The 23,455-nt window shown below is 45.2% G+C and overlaps 3 protein-coding genes and 1 pseudogene across 4 annotated transcripts; 3 read left to right on the top strand and 1 right to left on the bottom strand.

The window, feature by feature from the left end:
• Positions 1 to 1,518: 1,518 nt before the first annotated feature.
• Positions 1,519 to 10,129, top strand: LOC136469395 (putative ribosomal large subunit pseudouridine synthase SVR1, chloroplastic). The gene is made up of 11 exons (XM_066467606.1): positions 1,519 to 1,550; positions 1,592 to 2,187; positions 2,672 to 2,751; positions 3,009 to 3,109; positions 3,437 to 3,506; positions 3,640 to 3,733; positions 4,137 to 4,185; positions 7,830 to 7,980; positions 8,794 to 8,849; positions 9,291 to 9,347; positions 9,824 to 10,129. The coding sequence occupies exons 1-11, from the start codon at positions 1,519 to 1,521 to the stop codon at positions 9,882 to 9,884; spliced, it is 1,347 nt and encodes a 448-aa protein (XP_066323703.1). The 3' UTR covers positions 9,885 to 10,129.
• A 5,917-nt stretch (positions 10,130 to 16,046) lies between these two features.
• Positions 16,047 to 19,876, bottom strand: LOC136553000 (uncharacterized). Of its 2 annotated transcripts, none has more exons than XM_066544577.1 (4): positions 17,758 to 19,876; positions 17,564 to 17,673; positions 17,405 to 17,496; positions 16,047 to 16,837 (listed from the first exon to the last, which is right to left on the bottom strand). In XM_066544577.1, exons 1-3 carry the CDS (start codon positions 19,093 to 19,095, stop codon positions 17,418 to 17,420), a joined length of 1,527 nt encoding a protein of 508 aa, XP_066400674.1. In that variant the 5' UTR covers positions 19,096 to 19,876; the 3' UTR covers positions 16,047 to 16,837; positions 17,405 to 17,417. The 2 variants fall into 2 exon arrangements, with proteins under 2 accessions (XP_066400674.1, XP_066400673.1); XM_066544576.1 differs by having other exon boundaries at positions 16,054 to 16,858.
• A 3-nt stretch (positions 19,877 to 19,879) lies between these two features.
• LOC136553024 (uncharacterized) lies at positions 19,880 to 22,784 on the top strand. Its single transcript, XM_066544578.1, has 5 exons — positions 19,880 to 20,316; positions 20,838 to 20,898; positions 21,054 to 21,113; positions 21,473 to 21,511; positions 21,954 to 22,784. The coding sequence occupies exons 1-4, from the start codon at positions 19,985 to 19,987 to the stop codon at positions 21,485 to 21,487; spliced, it is 468 nt and encodes a 155-aa protein (XP_066400675.1). The 5' UTR covers positions 19,880 to 19,984; the 3' UTR covers positions 21,488 to 21,511; positions 21,954 to 22,784.
• Positions 22,749 to 22,846, top strand: LOC136512310 (small nucleolar RNA snoR31/Z110/Z27; annotated as a pseudogene).
• The last annotated feature ends 609 nt before the right edge of the window (positions 22,847 to 23,455 follow it).

The following is a 23,455-nucleotide window of genomic DNA, read 5'->3' as shown; positions in this document are numbered from 1 at the left end:
TCAAGAAAAAAAAGTAGAGTTATGAGAGCACCTAAATAGGTTATAGAGCTTTCTACGATGGAGTTTGTGGAGCAGAGTTTGGGGAGCAATTCCAAATATGCCCTAAGTAACATTTTTACAAGAGAGTGAAATAACCCACCCTCGGAGCAAAGAAACTTTGAAACTTCCTAGACCTAATCTCATGAAGAGGATATATCTACGATCTTGTTTAAAAGAAAACAGATATCCAAATGCTACTGTGAATCCAGAAGATGAAAGGTGCTACTTGAATACTATTTTTAATACCCTGTTAAAAAGAGTCGCTTTTTAAAGACAAATCACTTTCTTCTTTTAAGAAAACAGAAAGGAATTATATTACGTTTTTTTGAGCAACAGGAATTATATGTCGTTTTATAATATGATATATTTTAGTACAAAGTTTTTATTGTATCTTTAAATCTATGTTTTTTTGTAATTAATTAAAATAATTCATAGCTGTAGTTTCTATGGTCCAATTGTGATGAAATTTTTATGGTGAGATAATTATTGTATGATTGAATAGTAGTAAAAATTTCATACTCATTGGATAATGTATAACTTAGTTATAGATTTATTTATATTTAACAAGCATAAATCTAAATAAAATCTATAACTAAGTTATACATGATCCAATGAGTATGAAATTTTTACTATAGTTTGAGCATAAAATAATTAGCACACCATAAAAAATTCACCATGATTGGACCATAGAAACTGCAGCTATGAATTAATTATAGAAAAACATAGATCTAAAACTACAATAAAAAATTTATATTAAAACATACCATATTATATGTTCACTGTGTAGATCTACTCACGTGGAGTCTAACAAAATTAGATTTTCCATTTTATGATTTTCTATGATTTACTATGATTTTTTAAAGGTTGAACCGAAATAAATAAAAAAGAAAAAAGACAAAACCGTTTTCAAAACCGCTTATAACCGGGGTAGGGAGTTAAGATGAATGATTTTATAAGTTGAGGGAGGTGTTTTACCCAGTTTTAAAGTTTAGAGAGAAAAAGTGGACTTTCGAGAAAGTTGAGGAGGTAACATGGACTTTTTTCTTAAAATAAAAGAATTTAGGACTGGGACTGGGCTGGGGCGGCCCACAAGGAGCCTTGTACGAGAGGCCCAAAGCCGATAAGCTTACGCTGTGTTTGGTTCCCCGGACTAAAATTTAGTCCTATCAAATCGAATGTTTGGACACATGTATGAAGTATTAAATATAGACTATTTACGAAACTAAAAATATAGATTGAGACTAATTTACGAGACGATTTTTTAAACCTAATTAGTCCATGATTACACACTAATTGCTACAGTAAAAATACTAATGATAGATTAATTAACCTTAATAAATTTGTCTCGCGGATTACTCACGAAATCTATAATTTAGTTTTTTATTAGTCCGAACACCCTATAATCCATGTAACATCCGACGTGACCTAACTAACTTTTCGTGAACCAAACACGCCCTTAGCCGTTCTGACCGCACCGGAATGGAACCGGGCCTCTTCTCAGCAGCCTACAGGCCAGTTCTGTGCTGCCCATTTTCGTCTGGGTCTCTCTCAGCTCTCAGCTCCAGCTTCTCCGTGGCGCAAGCGCGGCGATATCCGATCCTGACTGCAGCTTTGCAACAGCGAAGCGCTCGCCCGCCCACGCCCCTGCCCATGCCCTCGCCACCGCTGCCGTCTCCCTCCACCCTTTCCTCTCCCGGCCCGCCTCCGTGCTCCGCGTAGGCCGCCGCCTCTCACCCCTCCTCCTCCGCGCCACCTCGTTCACCTCCGCCTCCCAGGATTTCAACATCACCTTCGCGGAGCCCACCCCGTCCAAAAAGGCCCCGTCCGCGCAGCCGCTGATCCCGTGGATCGTCTGCGGAGAGAACGGCAAGCCCCGCCTCAACACCTCCCCACCGCCGGACGTGCTCCAAGCCATCGCTCTAGCGGAGGCGGAGGCCAACAAGGCCGCCAAGAAGGAAACCCTCAAGGGCCAAAAAGGCGCGGTTGCCGCCGCCACAGCTGCGGCTACTTCCAATGCCAGCGTCAAGGCCCAAAAGGCCGCCCCGACCGCGCCGCCCAAGTTCTCCAAGGTGGCCAGAAGGTTTTACAATGAGAATATCAAGGAGCGGGAGCCGCAGCGGCTCGCCAAGGTCCTTGCCGCCGCAGGAGGTAGTCCTTGTCCTACTCTATTTCTGACCTCAAGCCTCGAATCAAGTAGTAATAGCTTAACGTTCCTTATCCTAGATCAGATTAGTTAAGACAGATGCTTTTGGTTTTTGATTCTAGTGGTATAACAGCTATTGTTAGTTTGTGGAGATAACCATGCTTGTATGATACTATGAATATCTCCTGGATTGTACTAGCACCTAGCATTTTTGGCCAAATGAACTACACTAAAAAACCCAGGTTGTTCTCCTTTGGAATCAGACAGCTCTCCCAAAATTGGCGGCTTCTATTGCATACTTGGCTTGTTTGCTCCTGATACCTTTAGGAGTTTGGGTTGCTATTTCCACTTGTCATTTGTAATATTGTGGAGGTTGGATTTTATTTAGTTCCTTCCAAGTAACTCTAGAAATATAACACTTCACTCTTCAAAACTTTTGGTTTTGATTACCAGTATCTGTTAAGATGCTTACTAGACAACTCTTCCGAGTGGCATCAAGAAGGACCAGTGAGGAGTTCATCTTCCAAGGGAAGGTGACTGTCAATGGTTCAGTCTGTACTTCTCCTCAGGTATGAAATCTCAGAGTTTTTGTCTTCCATGAAGATACTTGTTTTGGTACCATAATATTTTACTTTCATAGTAATGTTGTTGCCACATCCAAATTTGCTCTCTGTTGGTCTTAAGAGCAACAATTGTTTGGTCCAAGAACACTTGAACCATTTTATACGACTTGATTTTTTACCGAACTTTTTCCATTGCATTATACTATGAACAAAACTTCATTTCTGTGGTTAAATCAAAGGATAAAATAATTCATTTTGTGCAGACCAAAGTTGACATCTCAAAGGATTCTATCTACGTTAATGGGAATCGCATTTCCAAGAAGCTGCCTCCGAAGCTGTATTTTGCTGTTAACAAGCCAAAGGGGTTGGTCTTGCTTTCCATACTTGACTTATGTGCTACATCATCAGTGGTGTAGGTGTGTAGCCAAGGCCTGGGCTTCATGTGTTTCAGCCCTGGTTCTTGGTCTACAAGTCCATGGAAGCTCACTTAACTGTATATAGAAATATCATAGTTCATAGTCATAAGGGACTTTAGGCATATTTGAACTGGCTCAGCCTGGGACTCAGGTTATTTCTGACACCATACCTGTGCATTAATCATGATGCCATGATTATCTTGTATTCCAGTGAAATATTTTTGAATCACAGAAAAGGAATCATCAATCTAATCAATTTTGTTTCTGTGCTACAGGTACATTTGCTCATGTGGCGAAGACTCAAAGTATGTTGTCTCCTTATTTAATGATTATTTGAAGGGCTGGGTATGTTCCATATCAGGGCCTCACATAACATTCATATTATAATGATGTTAATGGAATTCACAAGAATTGATAAATTGCTGAACCTTTTCTGACTATGAATCTGTATTGGGTAAATCTCTATGCATATTTACAGAACAAGATTCAACCAGGGCAGCAAAAACCACGCTTGTTTACTGTGGGTCGTCTTGATGTTGCCACGTCTGGTTTGATAATAGTCACAAATGATGGTAAGTTTATCATACTTGGTAATATGTACTCCCTCCGTTCAAACTGTAAGTCATTTTGGCTTTTCTAGGTACATAACTTTTGCTACGTACCTTGAACATAGTAAAAGCTACTCCCTCCATTCCAACTTATATGTCTTTTTTTATGATCTAAAAAAAACTTATATGTCGTTTTGACTTTTCTAGATACATAACTTTTATTACGTATCTAGACATATCGTATATCTAGGTGCATAACAAAACCTATGTACCTAGAAAAGCCAAAACGATCTATAATTTGGGACAGAGGGTGGTATGTATCTAGAAAAGCTAGAAGAACTTATAATTTGGAACGGAGGGAATACTTTGGAAAAAGGCAGTTTTTTGTCACCCAAGACTTAAGCTTGATTTTTGTCCTCTCTTTTAGGTGAGTTTGCTCAAAAACTTGCACATCCTTCTTCAAATGTAACAAAAGAGTAAGTTTACTGTCTTTGGCAGGTTATCTGTTATCCGAATACTGTAATGCAAAAGTAACATGTGCTGGAACAGTAACAACAACAACAACAACAAAGCCTTTTAGTCCCAAGCAAGTTGAGGTAGGCTAGAGTTGAAACCCAACATGAGCCCCTGGTCACGATTCAGGCACGTTAATAGCTGCTTTCCAAGCATTCCTATCCAAACAGAGATCTCTACGTATATCCCATCCTTTTAGATCTCTTTTTATTGCCTCCTCCCATGTCAATTTCGGTCTTCCTCTACCTCTCCTCACGTTGGTATCTCGACTTAGGACTCCACAATGCACTGGTGCATCTGAAGGTCTCCTTTGGACATGGCCAAACCACCTCAACCGATGTTGGACAAGCTTTTCTTCGATTGGTGCTACCCCTAGGCGATCACGTATATCATCATTCCGAACTCGGTCCATCCTTGTGTGACCGCAAATCCAGCGTAACATACGCATTTCCGCGACACTCAGTTGTTGGACATGTCGTCCTTTTTGTAGGCCAACATTCTGCTCCATACAACATAGCGAGTCTAATCGTCGTTCTATAAAACTTGCCTTTAAGCTTTTGTGGTACCCTCTTGTCACAAAGAAAGCCAGATGCTTGGCGCCACTTCATCCACCCTGCTTTGATCCTATGGCAAACATCTGCATCAATATCTCCATCCTTTTGTAGCATCGATCCTAGATATCGGAAGGTATCCTTCTTAGGCACCACTTGACCTTCCAACCGCACCTCTCCCTCCTCATGTGCAGCGTTGCTAAAGTCGCATCTCATGTATTCTGTTTTAGTTCGACTTACTCTAAAACCTTTGGACTCTAGGGTCTGCCGCCACAGCGCTAGTTTCCTATTTACTCCTGCCTGGCTTTCATCAACTAGCACTACATCGTCTGCAAAAAGCATACACCAAGGGATATCCCCTTGGATGTCCCTCATCACTTCATCCATTACCAAGGCAAAGAGATACGAGCTCAAGGCTGACCCTTGATGAAGTCCTATTTTAATCGGGAAGTAATCTGTGTTACCATCATTTGTTCGGACACTAGTCATGGCATTGTTGTACATGTCCTTAATGAGGGTAACATACTTCGTTGGGACTTTATGTTTGTCCAACGCCCACCACATAACATTCCTTGGTATCTTGTCATAAGCCTTCTCCAAGTCAATGAAAACCATGTGTAGGTCCTTCTTCTGTTCCCTGAACCTCTCCGTAACTTGTCTTATTAGGAAAATTGCTTCTATGGTTGACCTTCCGGGCATGAAACCGAATTGGTTCGTAGATACCCGCGTCGTTCCTCGCAGTCGATGCTCTATAACTCTCTCCCACAGCTTCATCATGTGGCTCATCAACTTAATTCCCCTATAATTAGTGCAACTTTGGATGTCTCCCTTGTTCTTGTAGATTGGTACCAATATGCTTCTTCTCTACTCCTCCGGCATCTTGTTCGATCGATAGATATTGTTGAACATCTTCGATAGCCATACTATACCTAAATCCTCGAGGCACCTCCACACCTTGATCGGAATACCATCAGGTCCCATCGCTTTACCCACTTTCATCCTTTTCAAAGCTTCTCTAACCTCCTGCTCTTGGATCCTACGCACAAAGCGCCTATTGGTGTCATCAAACGAGTCGTCCAACCAAACGGTGGAGTTCTCATTCTCCCCATTGAACAGCTTATCAAAATACTCTTGCCATCTATAGTCTGATCTCATCCTCCTTCACCAAGAGCTGCTCCCTCTCATCCTTAATGCACTTGACTTGGTTGAAGTCCCTCGTCTTTCTATCACGAGCCCTAGCCATCCTATAGATGTCCTTCTCTCCTTCCTTCGTATTCAGGACGTTGATAAAGACCCTCGTAAGCCCATCCCTTCGCCTCTCCCACCGCTCGTTTTGTAGTCTTCTTTGCCACCTTGTACTTCTCTATGTTGTCTGCACACCGGTCCTGGTACAAGCGCTTATAGCATTCCTTCTTTTCCTTAATAGCCTTTTGCACCTCTTCGTTCCACCACCAAGCGTCTTTCAAGTCGCATCCACTTCCTTTGGTCACTCCAAGTACCTCTGCCCCTAACCTTCCGAATGCATGTTGCCATCTTCTCCCACATGTTGTTTGCATCGCCTTCGTCCTCCCAAGGGCCCTCTTTAATAACTCTTTCCTTGAAGACCTTTGATGCCTCCCCTTCTAATTTCCACCACTTTGTTCTTGCAATCTTGGCTTGTTTAACCCTACGAGCTCGTACCAGAAAGCGGAAGTCAGCCACCACTAGCTTGTGCTGAGAAACCACGCATTCACCTGGCAACACCTTACAATCCACGCAAGCGCGTTTATCCCTCCTTCTTGTAAGAACAAAGTCGATCTGACTAGAGGAATGTCCGCTCCTATAGGTCACTAAGTGGGACTCTCTCTTCCTAAAGAAAGTGTTGGTTATCATCAGATCAAAAGCCGTAGCAAAGGCTAGGATCTCCTCTCCCTCCTGGTTCCTACTACCATAACCGAAACCTCCATGAACCACCTCAAAACCTGCACTTGTTGAACCGACATGGCCATTAAGGTCCCCTCCTATGAAGAGCTTCTCGCTACTAGGTACCGCTCTAACCAAGCCGTCCAAGTCTTCCCAAAATTGCCTCTTAGCACTCTCATCATGGCCTACTTGGGGGGCATAAGCACTAATTATGTTCAAGACCATATCACTAACGACAAGTTTGACTAATATGATTCTATCCCCTTGCCTTCTCACCTCCACCACCCCATCCTTGAGGCTCTTATCAATCAAAACTCCTACTCCATTTATATTTGAAGATGTCCCTGTGTACCAGAGCTTGAAGCCAGTATTGTCCACCTCCTTCGCCTTCTGTCCCTTCCATTTAGTCTCTTGGACATACAAGATATTTACCCGCCTCCTAACCGTTGTATCAACTAACTCTCTTAATTTACCCGTAAAAGACCCTACGTTCCAGCTACCTAAACGGATCCTAATTGGTTCGACTAGCTTCGTTACCCTTCGTACCCGTCGAGACTGGTGTGAAGACCCTTGCTCATTTTTACCACACCCGGGCGCCGATGTGGCGCGCCACTGAGGATGCGACGACCCGATCCTTGCTCACTTGACACCGTGCCCAGATCAAGACACGGCGCGTCACGGGGGTGACGACCCGGCCCTTGCTTATTTAACACCATATCCGGGTTCCGACATGGCGCGTCGCTAAGAGGGTTACGCCCCAACGGGATTCTTTTGGGTTTCATCTCCATAAGAGTAGGCTAAGTTTTTACACTTGGCTTCGCCAAGCCTAACATAACCCTCCTCCTTTACCAGGGCTTGGGACCTGCTATGCTGGGACCCCATAGGCGCCCCACCATAGGCGGAGTTGTGTTGGAACAGTACTATTCATTATTATTATGCAGAATTTGGTAGCACACATATTTAGTGACGTCTCTTCTACCATATAAATATGAGAACTATGAAAGAAGACCATTAGAATAGCATCAATATACAAATCTTCTCCGTGCATGGTTTTCCAATTATAAATCATTTTTAAAATGGTTGCTGGGCAATGAACAGTAGGTAAAGTGAACATAAATTTGATCTGACAGGTTTGTGTTTTTTCGATGCTGCAGATATGTGGTAACTATTGATGGTGCCGTGCACAAAAAACACCTCATAGCTATCAGTGAAGGCACAAAAATTGATGGGGTCATGTGCATTCCTGATTTAGTAGAACCATTGGATGCCCAATCAGATACAAGAAAGACCCGCCTAAGGATAGTGGTATTTTTTTTTGTAGCTTCATTTATTCTGTCCTGTTCCTCTTTGCTTTTGGATTCACCTATTCACTTGAGCAATGTGGCTGTTATTTGCCCTCAGGACTATTAAAAAATAGGTGATTTTGCTTGTCCTCTTACTCTTTATCGGTTGTTGTATATCCACTATAGCCACATGAAAGTTCTTTTGAATAGTATCCTCTGGGAATGGTTGTGTATTAGTTGGTACTTTATAGCCTTCCAAAGTGCTTGGCAAACATTTGAAGTCCATCACAACGTATGGCAAGCAACTAATTCCATGGATAATTTGTTTGGAATTAACATAAATTCCAATGTGTTTCAGTTACCTTCTGCAATATTTGAAACTATCCTAACTTGCATAAATAGAACATGCTGCTGTTGATTGCCTGTGATGAACCTTTTCCTGCATTATTATATTTCAAAGCCTAGTGGAATGGGTATATTGCCATATCGATGCAATGTAAAAAAGGGTGCAATAGCTATATTTTGTTATATTACAGCATTTATATTTCACTTCTTCACTGTCACAGTATTTCCATAGATGAGGAAGTGTAATTACATTTCACATGCTTGTTGGTTGAGGAATCAAGCATGTAGTTATTGCAATTTCCCCTCTACCCTTCGTCCCTACTCTAATGCCTTGTTATAGTCCCATTTTTGTTGGACATACTAGTAACATTCTAACATGTCAAGTTGTTCTTTAGTTGCTGCAAATAGACTTGACTGAAGAAATGTTCTAAACATGCTAAGCATCGCGTGTTATTTTCTATTGCTCGTTGATATTGTTGACTTCTTGCAGGTTCATGAAGGACGAAATCATGAAGTCCGTGAACTTGTACAGAATGCAGGGCGACAGGTTTGTTTGTTTTTGTCCACCTGTTCTTATGTAGTTTATTGTCCATTCCTAGATGACATTTTATTTTGAAGAATAAGTTGGTTACTATATTTATTTGGATCTTGGTTTGAGATGGCAGCATAATGTTGCTTTTGCCTTCTGTTTTCCACTTTACTGTTAGAATGGGAACCGGAGATACCTGATGACCACATTGCCTCCATCGCACACATATTTGTAACACATGATGGCCTGATGGTGATGTGTGCCACACACTGCTATTCACTGATCTATACAAATAAGCCACGTGGACACGATAGAACTGCTCTTTATGTATTCTTCACATAGTTTGTCTGGCACTGTATGCTTGGACACGATAGAATGCAAATTTGTGAGTCAAATAACATTTTGTTCTATTGTTTTTCCCTTGGTAAGTAATTGATGCTTTATGTTCCTTGATGATTGGTTTATGCATTGAAACGTGTTCGGATAGGCAGGTTCAGGCTTCCGGCAGATCTGGGGTAATGTACTTTCTGTAACGGTGTTTTGTTCCTCGAATGGTGACTATCAGTGTGCTTGACTGATGCTATAACTTTTTGCATGGATTGATACAATTCTACTCTCAATTTAGCTGCTTTTCAAATTGCCCTTTTAGGCTAACTTTTTCTGCCTTTTGGACTATCTTATGGAAAATTGAGCAATCTATTTCAGAAAGATCAATCTTTGATGTACTTATCACAAAAGTATCATTTGTGTCAATCTGGCAGCCAGGCACAGATATGATGCGCTGTTCATATATGTCTTTAGGAGTTGATACGCAAATACCAGTCATATGGGTGAATTATATCAGCATATCATCATTGTAGTCAAGAAGCAAAGTTAGACAATCAGTAGATATTCAGTACACTGCTTATTATTTTTGGTTAATCAACTTCACGTTAACAAAGAGAAGATTGCTAATGAAAATTTGAGTATTAGTTTATTCTATACTTTTCAGAATCGGGAAGTTTGTTGAGCTCAAACAGGCTGACATCAAGGCACTAGAAGGCAACAAGTAGAGATGACAACTGAGTTCTTTTAGTGGCGATATTGGAATTGATGTGGATAAGCACATCTTGGTCGAATGGTAGCGGCAATCCTTCTGACGCAATAGATGAGCTGCTACTCAACTCAGAAAGCTTGTGAATGTTCTGGATGTCCATTGGTTGTGGTGGTAGCTGACTGGCTGATGAGCAAGTGCGACAAACACACTTTGCCTTGAAGAATTTATCATTCTGGGCCTCCACGAGCGGTGACCCCTCCAGCTGCACACAGCATGTGTACCAAACAAGTACTTAAAAAACAAGCTATCAGATACACAAACAAGCTATCCCTTCAAACTTTTTATTAGTTGACAAGGAAATCAAACCAGCCACAAGGCCCCTTTGAATATAAAAGCAAAGATCTATTTTCCCCAGCATAGGATGTTAGTATAATGAAAGAAAATAAAGGAGGCATGATTATCTTCTCCTGCATTGCACTGAGCATGTAACCATCTGTTTTTTTATATCCATAGCGGCATTGAAGTGCCGTGGAACTGCGACAGCATTTTGCTCAAAGATGAAAACTAATGGAACATTGAGGGCGTGTTTGGTAAGGAGCCCCTGTCCGGCCCGGCCCCCTAGCCTGGTTGTGGCCAGCTTTAGTCTAGCTTTCATGGTGCAACTTCTCGTGTTTGTTTCACTGGACCAAATGAGACAGGCTGAGTAGAGACCGTGTTTGTTTGGCTGTATGTACCAGTAGATGTGGAAACCTTTGGATCCAGGAAAGGGTAGCCTAACCACCCACTTCCCTTGCTCTCCCCTCGTAGTCATTTTGTCGAACACTTGCTAGGTGAGGAGATGTACGTGGGGAGGGAACAGTCGTCGGGCTTACTGCCACAGATCGTCGGGGCGACCGTTGGCGAGGCAGGTGTCGCGGGGTCGAAACCGCGGCAAGCATGTTGTTCGGGATGGTGTCGTCGCACGACGGATACGGTGGTTCGGGTGAACTCAAGAACACAAGAAACACACAAGAGACGTAGGGGTTTATCCTGGTTCGGGCCAAGTCAGTCCCTACGTCTAGCAGCTGATGATCCTTGTACTCAAGAATACCCAGAATTTAGGGCTTTACAGTAGAGTGTAGAGGGAGAGATTTGGTAGGGGGTTAGCTCGGTGCCAATCCTATGGTGGTGTTGCCTCGCCGCCGGAGGTGTCTCCCCCTCGCCGGAGAGGAGGGAGACGGTGGAGGAACTGCCGGAGCTCCTCCGAGGATTGCTCTGCTCTGGGGTTCAGAGCAGAGAAGGCGGTTTGGTGTTGTGGCGAATGAGTTCTGTTTCGGTCTCTCCCCTCTAGGACCGACCCTATCCCTTATATATAATGAGATGGGTCGGGTACAAGTCGGTTGGGGAGTCTAGTCTATGGTCTACGTACGTCGGAGTCCACGGAGGCCTTGCAGCAGAGCATCGTGGACCGTTGAGGTGTCTTGGAGCCAAAGAAGCCTAGGCGTTGTCTGGCTGTTCTGTTCTGACACCCTTAGTGTCAAGTCTTGTTGGCTTGGACCGGCCTCCCCCGGGTGAGACCTTCTGGAGTCTTCCTAGCGGTGACGGAGGTCGGCTCCAAGGCTGACGCGCGGGCCCAGAAGCCCTCCAGCCCCCGGAGGCCACTGGGAAGCTTTGTCTTCTTGTGTCACGCCCCGGACGTGACCCTGTCGGAGGAGCAGCTGATAGGGGTGCGCCTCGGAGCGTCGCAGGGGAGCCCCCGGGCATCGGTAGCCCAGGTGCTTGTCTTCTTGCGCCCAAGCCTTGGCTGGCAGCGGTAGCTGGGCAGGAGCCAAAGGTCGGGCCCGGAGGTGCCATAGACCGGGCGCCATGGCTCGGGGCAGCCCCCGAGCCTTAGGCCGAAGACGTCGCAGGGTCAGGCTCGGCCGAACCCCTTGGCTGGATGGCGCGCGTGAGCGTGCCCGATGGGCATAGCCCCTGAGCCCCCGGGCTATCCAGGCGGGATAGGCCGGGGGGTCTCCAGATGATCGGGAACCACCTGAAACTGAGATTTTAACATACTTGGATGTTATGATCTCGACAGCAGGTGACCTGCTTGGTGAGGAAGCTGCAGTCGAGGTCACGGGAGGGGGCGTAGGCGGGCGGCGGCAGCGCGAGGGGTGGGAGGCTAGAGACGTTGTGGAAGTCGACGTCGGGGTAGAGGTAGTCGTCACGTGTCGGCTCCTCAGCCTCACCGAGCCTCCTCTGCAACCACGACGCCGCCTTCGACCTCGCCGTGCACCAGAGCCCCGGCGGACGCCCTTCCCGCGCCGCGCCCCTTCCTCCTCGCCGTGGCAGCTCCAGGCCACCGATGCGAGCTCACCAAAGCCGCAGATCGGGACAGGGCCACCGTGGCTGCCAGCGGTGATGGGAGATGAGGGCGTCACCGCTCGATCTGGAGGCAGGCATGAAAGGCAGCGTCGTTGACGGATCCACACGACACGACCCGGTCGCAGTTGGATCTGCTAGAGGAGGAGGGTCGTCGTTCCCCCGTGCCCGCCCAACGCCACCCACGATGTCCCTTGCCACGAGCTTCCCTCGGGCGAGTGCCACTGCTCGCCGCGCCCGCCTCCTCCTCACCACCCGCCAAAGGACCCGCCGCCACACCCTTTGCCACCCTGGCCCGCACGCCGCGACCGCGCGACGTACAGGAGGAGGACCCCGTCCAAGGTCGCAGGGAGTGGTTGGTGTTCACGGAGGGGATGCGGAAGGGGGGGGCGACACCATGGATGCCACCATCACAGGCCGCGGAGGAGCCGACGCGCACGGGGTGATTTCATCCGTGCTGAGGGCCGCTGCGAGCCGCGTGAACGCTGCAGCTGGCCGGGCCGCAGAAAAAACAGAGGGGAGAGTCGTTTCCCCAGAGCCAGGAGAGAGAACTTTTTGCATCCGACAGGCCAGGCTCTAGAGCGGGCCAAGAGCACCAAACATGGGACTTGCAGCTGGGGGTGCAGCCGGGCCGTCGGGCAGCGTTCCAAACACGCCCTGAATGAACAAGAGAACAAAAAACAGTTGCCATAAGCAGATCACTGGCAGAGGCACACATCAGTCAACCTGGGCCATGCCCACACATCGCTGGCCTGTGGCTGCTCCCTCATGACCATGCTAAGCTAGTGGCTGCCCTGCTGGTTGCTGGACTAGGGAGTGTTATTGCTCAGTGATTAGGAAGAACCGAAGAAATTCATATTGGACTGCACACCAATGTGTGCTTATTCCGCTCAAAGGGCAACACACAAGCTGGTCCACACGACCGCATGGATTAATTTCCACACACAAGCCGCGTTCACGTCTCTACAGGAATATACGTTCATACTGCACTAAGCCACTAGGCTAGATGTTCGAATAGAAATAGCACCATATTTGCAGCAATACCACAGAAAGTAGCAACTGACAAGTGAAATTCAATACAATTCACGGACGGTAGTTCGAATCGGAAGGCGGCATCTATTCGACCCTAAAAAATCAACCAAATTTTGCAATATACGTAACCTTATCTAATCATGTGATCTCACAGAGCCCTAGAAGTGCTCCAATAAACGAGGATCGCAAGAGGATGAGTGCTCCAATAAACGAGGATCGCAAGAGGATGAGACAGATCAAGTCAGTACCGAGGGCAGCCACGTCGCCGGTCTGGGCGGCGTTGGCGAGGGCGCGAAGGTGGGGAGGCATCCTCGTCGTCGGAGGCGCCGCCGAAGGCCTCGGCATGTTCGGCCATGGTCGTCCTCGTCCCTGAGGCCGTTGCGGCCACCGGGAACTGCCATCTGCTGCGAGGACGGCTTGGGATTGGTTCGGCGAGCGGTCGGGATGGTGAGCAGAAGGGAAACCCTTTTGGCGGCGGCTTTCGGAATTGGGACTTTGGGTCAAGGGCTTTAGTTCTTTTTTTTTTTTTTTGAACTCAAGGGCTTTAGTTCTAATCCTTCTAGAGGTCTGGCGGGGCGGGGAAAAAAACCCTAGCTGCCGGCTGAAATGGGTGAATATCAGGCCTGTTTAATTTTTTTTCTTTTCCTTTTTTTTTTCTTTTGGCTCGGAGGCATGCTTGCGTCCTGATTGTAGCAGCTATCATGTTGCACCAGATACTAATAAGTACTTATCAAAATAAAGATACTAATAACATTCGTGGTAACTATGCGATTTTATTGAGATAGCTACATGGTGTTTGGACATATGGATCACACTATGAGCTAGGTGATCTAAACAGGCCAGGCACTGTATCCCGTCGTTCTAAAATCTAAAGAGCCCACGCCAAATTTTGGGTGCTCGGTTCTAAAACATCGCTTGCTAAACTAAACAAACTAACCCATAAACAAGGCGTCCAACCTTAGAGACAAGCGAGGTCTTCGGATGCAGCCACAGGCGGCGTGGATGGCAGTTTGCACAGACTGTTTGTGCATCCAGTATCCACTGGATTTTTTTTTCCCCAGGCAGCAATAATAAACGAGGTGCCGTGCAAAACCAATCGGCGCCGGGTACAGGCGCTGCAGGCTGCTAACGGCCTACACATGTCCGCCGTGCAGTTGGATGGATCGCACCTGTAGAGCAGAGTAAGCAACCATCGGCGCCATTACGTTCTCCTGAGTCCTGACTGCATTCAGCAGGCATAATGCGCGCCATTACGTTTGCCTGACTGCATAATGTGCGGGGTGGGGAGAAGAGCCGTCGAAAAGACTCTGGGCAGCCTAGGGGCAGAAGTTGACACGGCAACGGCAAACACGATGGCTACTAAGCCGTGTGCCTGACAGCTCAATTCTTCCATTCTATGGAAAAAGGGGGGCTCACGAATTCACAAGACGAGCGGGAGGGGCGCGACCAAACCAGCACAGGATCCTGGAAAGCAGCATAACCACGCACGACACGATCTGAGTCCACCACCGGCCGTCACTAGGCCGCAGGTACCCTCACCTGTGTGACCCGTTTCTTTCCGACCGGCAGCGGCACCGACAGAATCATCTCCGGTGGCACAAAGCCGTGCGGGAAACTCTGGCACCCAGTGCACACAGCACACAACAGGCAGCAGAATAAGCATTACCGGCATAGACACCGGAACTTACACCGACTGGAATGGAAACAACAGTAACACGGCATCTTTGGCGCCCCGCCAGAGATGCAACACAGGCACACAGCCTTCAGGGAAGCGAAGAGCAATCATTCTGTAAGCAGTAAGTAGTCACACTATTTACACTGGGGCTCCAGTTGGGACCAAATTAGATGTATGTAACAATTATATTTACAGGATTACAGGATTGCAGAATAGCTAATGATAACATAGGGAAAATCTATAGAGCAAATCCACATCTATATTCAGAACACACCGGCATCTAAGCTTTCAGTTTTCTCTATCATACATCTTGTCAAATGTCAATACATTATCACTTTTAAAACGAAGACCACTGCATACATCTACTATCCATCCAATGAAGGGGTGTTTGGATTACAGAAACGGCAAATTAGATGACAAGTTAACGATAATATCATGGAGATCTATAGGGCAAATCCACAGGTACAGTCACAACACCAGCATCTAAATTGTAACTGGACCTCTGCATCACATAAATATAATATCCATCCAATTTAGAGGTCTTTGGGTCACAAACAGCAAATTAGATGACAAGTACCTTACTGGGTCAGTAAACAGTTAGCGATAACATAGGGAAAATCAATTTCCTTTGTCATACATCTGGTCTACACATTGTCACATCAAGACAAAGACCATTTGAGATCTGTTACCCCAGCATAAATTCATCTGATATCCATTCTGAGCCTAAATATTCCAAACAGAACCTAAATATGTATTCCACTATAAGCTATGAAATTTGAAGCCATAAATACGGTTTCTTGGGTATGCACTCTGACTTGTCCGCTTTAACCTCCGAACAAATGGAAGTTATGATACCAGATTGCCCATAGACAAACAAGGACTCAACTAATGTCCGAGTAAAAAGCAAAATACTAATTAGCATTTAAATAGCTTTGCCATCTTCTACTTCCCCACAAATTCACACCAGGATTTCTGAATATTATTACATAATAACAATAATACAAACAACACGAATGCCCAAAAGAGTGGCACCAACCTATTGCAACAATATAATATTCAAAAAAGACATATATGCAGCAACTACCTTCTTAACAGAAATTTAAATCTTCATGGCAAGTTAAGAAAGAAAGGAAAAGGCTCTAATATAGAAAAACATCACCAATCATGAAGTTTATGCACCATCAAACTTCCAAATGGAGAGAAATCAATCATGCAATGAATGATACTCAGATAGAAAGACAGATCTCTTCCAAATAACCAGTCAAACCAAGAAAATACGCCTACTGCAAATACAGCTTCCAGAACTAGTGGTTATAACTCAACTAGCTGCAGATATTATCATTGTCAGACAACATAACAGCTGGCCTGTGATTGAATAGTCAAATAGAAACCAACATAAATAAAATTTGCAAAAGCACCAATCCATATTAGAGTCCACGTCTAGAACTTTTTGTCCACACCGATCACACATCAATGGACAGATTGCAAAGGAAACATTGTTCTCATTTTTCTTCTGTTTTTTTTTTTTTTGAACCTGAGAGATCTTTGCTCTGTATCTTAAGATCATCCAAGCGAAGTTGCATAAGTACCAAAAAGAAACTCCACTAACGAATACGAACAGAGAAATGGAGGATAGCTCCCCATCTGAGGTGAGGGAACACATAAGTAAAAAAATGCAGAGTTACCCAACTAAATCCTAAAGGTCCAACGTTGAAGTATTTCTCTGTTGTATGCGTCTTCTCGAAAGGTTGTCAGGTGCTTTCTAGGACAGGAACCACAGGCACTGCTCGGCAAATTAAGGGAGTTATGCCGTGAATAACAAGTTGGAAAGGCTTCAAGATGCCAATTGAGCAAGAAAACCGTTGCAGGAAAGAACCGCCCAACTTGGCAACCATTCCTCAAATGTGCAACACCAATGGCTGAGGCAGGTAAGTGTAGCCCTAAACAAGGGAATAGTAATGGATTAAATTCTGCAATCATATGCAAAAAAATTCAAAACGAATGACAATCATGTGTAATTATAGTACAAAATCTTTTTCATTTTTTTCTTTCAAACAATATCAGAAAGGTGCTAACAATACAAAACGGAAACTAGGACACACATGAAACAAAATCAAATAAAAGGCTTGACATTTGAGGATTTACAACAAATAAATTATCATCTTAGAACCAACACAAAAATTCACGTAAGCAATTGCATACATGATCTTGAATAAATTATGTACATCATGAACAAGGTAGCCACAAAAGACAGACATCCACAATCCATTACCAATCACTGCAACTAGGAAAACAAACAGCAACTAAAACAAATGTATTGTTGTTGGCGATGCTTAATTAGTTAATTTTTTCATATATACTGACATAGCGCCAGAACAAATTATGAAGTATTGTCTAGTGCATATTCATCAATCAATATACAAACTCAAGAAGCTCATGGCACCATAAAATTCAAAAAGGAATGAAGAAATTTTAAAGGTCTTAACTGGAGGTTGATGATCAGTCCTCCATCCTTAACCCCGAAGCTCTACGCGAGACAGATCTCCGCTCAGCATACACAGTAAGTATCTCCTTGAGCCTGAAATAGCACATTGTCAATTAAATAAAACCAAAAAAAATTGGAAGCAAACAAACAAAACACTTACATTTCATGCTTGTCTGTGGCGCTGGACATTTCCTCAAGAAAAGTGGGCAAAAGTTTTCCAAAGTAATGTGCAACTATTAGTTCTAGTTCTTCCAGTTCAATTTCACAAGCCTACAATGATTAAAAACAATGTGTGACTCTGAGTAACGAATTATAGTACTATTTAGATAATACCTGAAATAACATTATGCATACCGATGCTTCTTTTGGCCCATGAACAATAAAATTGCGCAGGAACGCTGCAAGATAGCCATCCTCTCCAGTAAAAGAATAATAGTGAGGATTTTCCTCGTGAAGATCCGGATCTGCAACATAGTCTCTCTGATGATTTTTCAAGTATATAGCAGAGATGAACTTATCTTTAGTCGCAGTGAAAACATGCCACCTAGGATGGCAGAACTTGTTTATTTTTTTAATAAGTTGTTCCGCTGCTGTACGATCCAGCGCTTTATAGAATTTGTAGAAGTCTTCAAGTAGCAGTCTTCTTTTAGCAGGCTCGATAAGTAAAGGATGATGCCTGATGACCCAAAGTTGTATCTCCCGTGCTTCTTCTTCAACATCTGACTCTATAGATAGATCTTCTACCCGAGAAATGAAGTCATCAACATATGCAGACCTATTTCCAGCTTCACCATATCTGGTCTTCACTAGAGAATTGAGTAGCTTCATCAAATCTTTGTGTATGTTCAGTTTTGAAGCTTTCATATTAGCATGCTTGTTAATTGTTACATGCAAAGGATCTTCTACTGACACAAGCATATCACTGACATCGAAATTGCCACCAAAGCTTTTGTTCTCTGCATGTAACTTAAAAAAGAATTCAACATATCCGTCTAACACAGTAGCCCCAATGTGTGTTGTCTTTGTATGGTCAGCTTGTGGGATATCACCAAATGAAGATCCAACTTTAAACTTATATGGTTCAGTCACTTGATATTCATCAAAGAAGTCTAACACTGACATATATTTCACCTTTAACGTCACCATTCTAATCCTTTTAGGAACTGGATGATGCTCGTCTTCCAAATGCCGCTTACCTGGAGATGAAGGATGCAACGGCATTGGTGATGGCAATGGTGGTGGAGATGAAGGCACTGCTGGTGTCGGTGGTGAAGATGGTCTTGGCGGTGGTGATGGCGATTGTTGCAGTGGCAGCGGCTGTTGCGAATTCACCAAAGGGTAATTCCGTGTATCATACGGCTCCTCCTGGTGCGGCCCTGGTGGCCCTGGTGGTATGAACTGAAGGGTGGGGTTGACCAACTCAGCAATGGGAGGCGTCTGGGACTGTGCAAACGGCGGCAGCCCTGGTGGTCCGAACTGCGGCGCGTAAGGGTACTGGTTGGAGGCGGGCGCCGGAGCGTACTGATGGGAGGCGGCTTCGAACTGCCCTAACGCGGCGGCATTGGGAGGCGGGGGGCGAGATGGTCGGAAGTGAGAAGCGGAGAGTGCCGACGCGCCGTGGTACGGCCCCCCGCGCCCAGGTCGAGGGTTTTGCCCCCCGCGTTGAGGGTTTTGCGCCCTGTGCCCGCTCATGACAACAATCGGCGGCGGCGGCGGCTAGGGTAGAGAGGAGGGGCCCGGCGAGGGTGCTTTGGAGGCGGCGGCCCGTCTCGTTTAGGATTTCGAGCGGCGGCGGCGGGAGCTAGGTGGGGTGTGTGTGTGGAAGGGGGGTGATCTGCGGCGGCGGCGGGCGCTCGGGCTTCGGAGAGAGGAGACGCTGCGGCGGTGCGGCCAGTCAATCGTTTGCGGGGTGGGGCCGTGGGGGGCGATCTGGACTCTGGAGCGCTAGGGTGCGGGCGTTCGGACCCTGTACTTGTGCCGGCCGGCAAATTATTTTTTCGCGATGGCACGCGCGGGATGGAAGCCCACCTGCGTTTTTCGGCCCGCGAGCTGAGCATTAACTGGAGGACGGACGTGGCTCATCACCGGCCCAGCCTCCCCTCGAAAAAAAAAACACCGGCCCAGCCACTGGACGTGGGCGTATGTGGCGTTGGTCCACAAGTCTGGCATGTCGGGACTTGGAGTTGAAGGAACTTCCTTCGTCTCCTTCTCATCTCTACTGTAATCAAAACTATATTAAGTTCTCCCTGAAAAACTTCGTCGCTGAGAATATTTAACCATTGTGCACCCAGAAAAATATAAATAGAAATTCATTTTCATTAAAATCAGAAGCTAATAAAACGCTCAGACTAAATCCGACGGCCACCATTGGATGTGGAAAGGTAGGCTTCTCACACCCGCCCTCCATCCCACGCGTGCGGGCTTCAAACGCACCCCGCATCCCCCCCCTGATCGGCAGGCACGCGCGATAACCGGTTCGATCCCTACTCCTCCCTCCCTCCTCCCTCCGAAAAAAAGAAAAAAAACTGTTGCGACTCCGCGTTGTCCCAAAGCAGGAGGCACGGGCGACGCCCCAATCTCCATGCCATCGCCCCCTCTCCCCCTCCTCCACCTCAGCGCTGCTGGAACGCTCTGCTGGGAGGCTGCGCAGGCGCAAGGAACGCAGCGGCGGCCTCCCTGCAGCCTCGGGTCACTGCTGCTATCCTTGGCGGCAATGGCGACGGCGGTGGCCGGGGCGCCGGATCCGGTGTCTCCAAGGCCGGATCAGCGCGGTGCTTCGTCGGGCGGGGGGCAACGCATCCGGCGTCCCCCATCTCACCGGCAGCGGCGGCGGCGGAGTGGCCGTTCGACGCGGCGGCGCTTCGGGCGCTCGTCGACCGAGTGCGCACCGACGATGTGGACGCCGCCCACGAGGTGCGCCGCCTCACCCGGGCCTCCGCGAAGTGATTTCGCCTAATTGTCATACTGCTCTCGCTCGATTTGGTGATTGGTAGTCACGGGATGCAAATCCCATGTGATTTGGTCATGTCTTGCAGGGGTTCATCGCACTGATGATGAACTCTGCAACGTTGGAAGTAATTGGTTTGTCCTTTTTTGTGATTACGTCTTCTCTAAAAACGGCCAGGTTGCACACAAAAATGGCCAACTAATTTTCTTTTTCCTTATTTAAGGTGTATTTGCAAACAAGACATAAATAACTGCAGATGAGACAAAAGTTTGAACTGTTCTAAATGTTTTGTCACGAATCGCTTTCAAGTTCTCTTTCCAGATCACAATTTAGTAATTTAATGTATTGGTCCTGGGAGTTGAGAAGACTGCTTCACAACAAGAAATAAAGAAGCCATATCACAAATTGGCTCTTCGCCTCCACCCAGAATGTTTTTCTACAGTCATTTAGTGCAATGTATCTCAAATATAATGTTATATGCTGCCAGGGAGCCAAAGAGAAGTTTCAGCAACTGCAGAAGGTTATATCCATTCTTGGAGATGCAGAGAGTGAGCTTTATATGATCAGACTGGCATCACTTTTTTTTTTGCGAATCTATCAGACTGGCATCACTGATGATGATGTGTGCACCTCTTTTGTAGCACTCCAGTTCTACCTTTGAGATTCAAGCAATATTTTTCTGAATCTTCCTTTTTCATCTTAGGCACTGGTCGGAGAAGCTGCAGACAATCTTCAGGAGTACTTCAGAACAATGTACAAGGAGGTATGGTTGCTTCTATGGCAGTTGCAGGCTAATGTTGCCTATTAATTTACAATTATATTTTTTTAGGGAAATACAGTAGGGAAAACCCTTTTATAGCCTAGTAATTTACAATTATATTTTTTAGGGAAATAAAGTAGGGAAAACCCTTTTGAGTTTAGTTTACCCTGTTTTATCTTATGAAACTTGCTTGCTTAAGAAAAGGAGAACGCTGAACAACCATAAAAAAATGCTTCAGCATAAACCTTGCAATTGGATTCTTTAGGCACATACCTCAGTATGATTATGTTTTAGTTGGAACAGTTATTCCTAATCTCCTGTCATGTTCTCTATTTTTTTTGCTAATTTTTTGCCCTCTGTAGGTCTGGTTTGGATGACGTTGTACATTGACACAAAACCAGGTACGCAATCCTAATCTGCTCCAGTGAAATTCGATTAGTTTCTTTGTGCTCAGATCAAATTCAAAGAAACCCCTTCTCACTTCTCTCTTCTGTTTTATTTTTCTGTGGATGTTGAGGCAAGATTGAAAAATAGCACATTAGTAACAGGTCTTTCAGGTTCTTTATGTATTGACAGTTTGTCTTGAGTGTCCTATAGCTGCATACAACTACAAGTGGTGCTTACTAGATTTAAGGGGCTTTGAAGTTTGAAAAAATATGCTAATGAATTATAGCTCAGTGAAGTGCCTATTTTGTTAGTGTCCAGGTCAACTAATGTTGTTTTCACCAATCCTCTGAAACTGGCTACATGGGTGCAGACTGTAGAGTGATGTAAAAATTGGTAGAGAATTTTTATCGCATAGACTTATGCATTGGCTGACACATTGTTCCCTAAAACCTGCAGATGATGAGCGCCATACATTGGAGGACAATACCTTTTGATACCAAACCAACAGAGGTCGCTATGCAGTCCAAGAACAATGAACTTGCTAATGTTGCTAGCTTGCTTGAGGATCTCCAGCAGCTTAGTATGAACAAGGATGAGGATGCATCTCCGGTTGACCATGTTGCTCTCTTGTGTGAGACAGAAAGCCTAGACCACCTTTTATGTGTCCGAGATGCTGCTGCCCTCGGGTCGGCTGATGAAAGACCTAGGTTTAGGATAGGTAAGTGTCCAGCTCCACCCATCTTGCTATCTGATCAACCATGACTTGTTCTATGAGTTGGAGCAAAGAAAGGCAAGATGGGTCAGTAAACCTGATGGATCCATCAGATATTCAGATCTGAAACGATGCAAAATCTGATCCCAAGAGAGTGCACCGGAAGCTGATGTTTGGCTCTCAGCTAAAAATAATGTAACTAAATCATTAGAGAATTTGTTCTAAATGATAGCTTGGTATCTAATTATGATATGTTGTGTTTCCTAGGTTGGGCTTTTCTATGTTGTTCGTGGCGAGAACACCTCAGATTCCGGTTTAGTACTGGTTTCAAAAGTTCAGTTCCGATGAACAACAATACTTGAGCTTATTGCTGTTTGCTATTTTAAAAAAAAATTGTATCCTGATGCATAATCCAACGCTTGATCCAAGGCCAGCTTCTGCCGAGCGAGTGATGCACAGACATCTCTGCATCTGAATCCTTAACATCCTTAACTGTATCTCTCGGTGTTTGACATTGTTGAACTGTATCTCTTTTTCTTCGTATCAGATGATGAAACCTCCAAACAATCTTAGGACACCTTCTGACACAGTGCTGGTAGCTCTGTGAGTGAGAAGGCAATTCTTTTCTGATGATAATGCAATACTTATCCTGTATAAAAAATCAACATAATGGTGCTTTACAGAACTTATTAATTAGTCTTCTACCCTGTTCAGGTTATACAAATTATGTTTTTGATGGACCTTTAAATTATGTTCTTGATGGACCTGCTTCAACTTAAGGAGTTTACCATTTCAGGTTAGCTGCGCCAAATGATGCAAAGATCTATTAATTGTTTCAAATCTGTGTGCTCTTGCCTTGTATGTTAAAAGATTTCAGCTACATGTGCGTTTGTAGGCCAATGATGCATTTGGAGACTGGAAGGAGAAGTCCAATCAGAATCTGACAAATACATAAATCATAGGAGGTCAAGAGCCACAAATTTGTAGTCTCAAATATCAGTCAGGGCTTGGTAGGAGCCTGATTGGTGGAATCCTAAGCTGGAGAGAGTAAAATCCATATGTCTAATGCTGAAACGACCATGTATCCAAACCTGTCCTGTGAGGTGTGTCCAGGAATATCTGTGACACCGCCCAGAGCTCAGCGCGTGCTCCTTCCTCATTGAGGAATTCCAACTGAGGGATCAGCAGCTATGCCTGTAATATTGACATCATACATCACCCTGTGAGCCTGTGACCATTACACGCC

This window comes from Miscanthus floridulus, chromosome 1 (assembly GCF_019320115.1).
Source record: "Miscanthus floridulus cultivar M001 chromosome 1, ASM1932011v1, whole genome shotgun sequence".
In the NCBI taxonomy this organism is placed as follows: domain Eukaryota; kingdom Viridiplantae; phylum Streptophyta; class Magnoliopsida; order Poales; family Poaceae; genus Miscanthus; species Miscanthus floridulus.
Note: the sequence above shows the minus strand (reverse complement) of the source record. Positions and strands in the feature narration are given on the sequence as shown.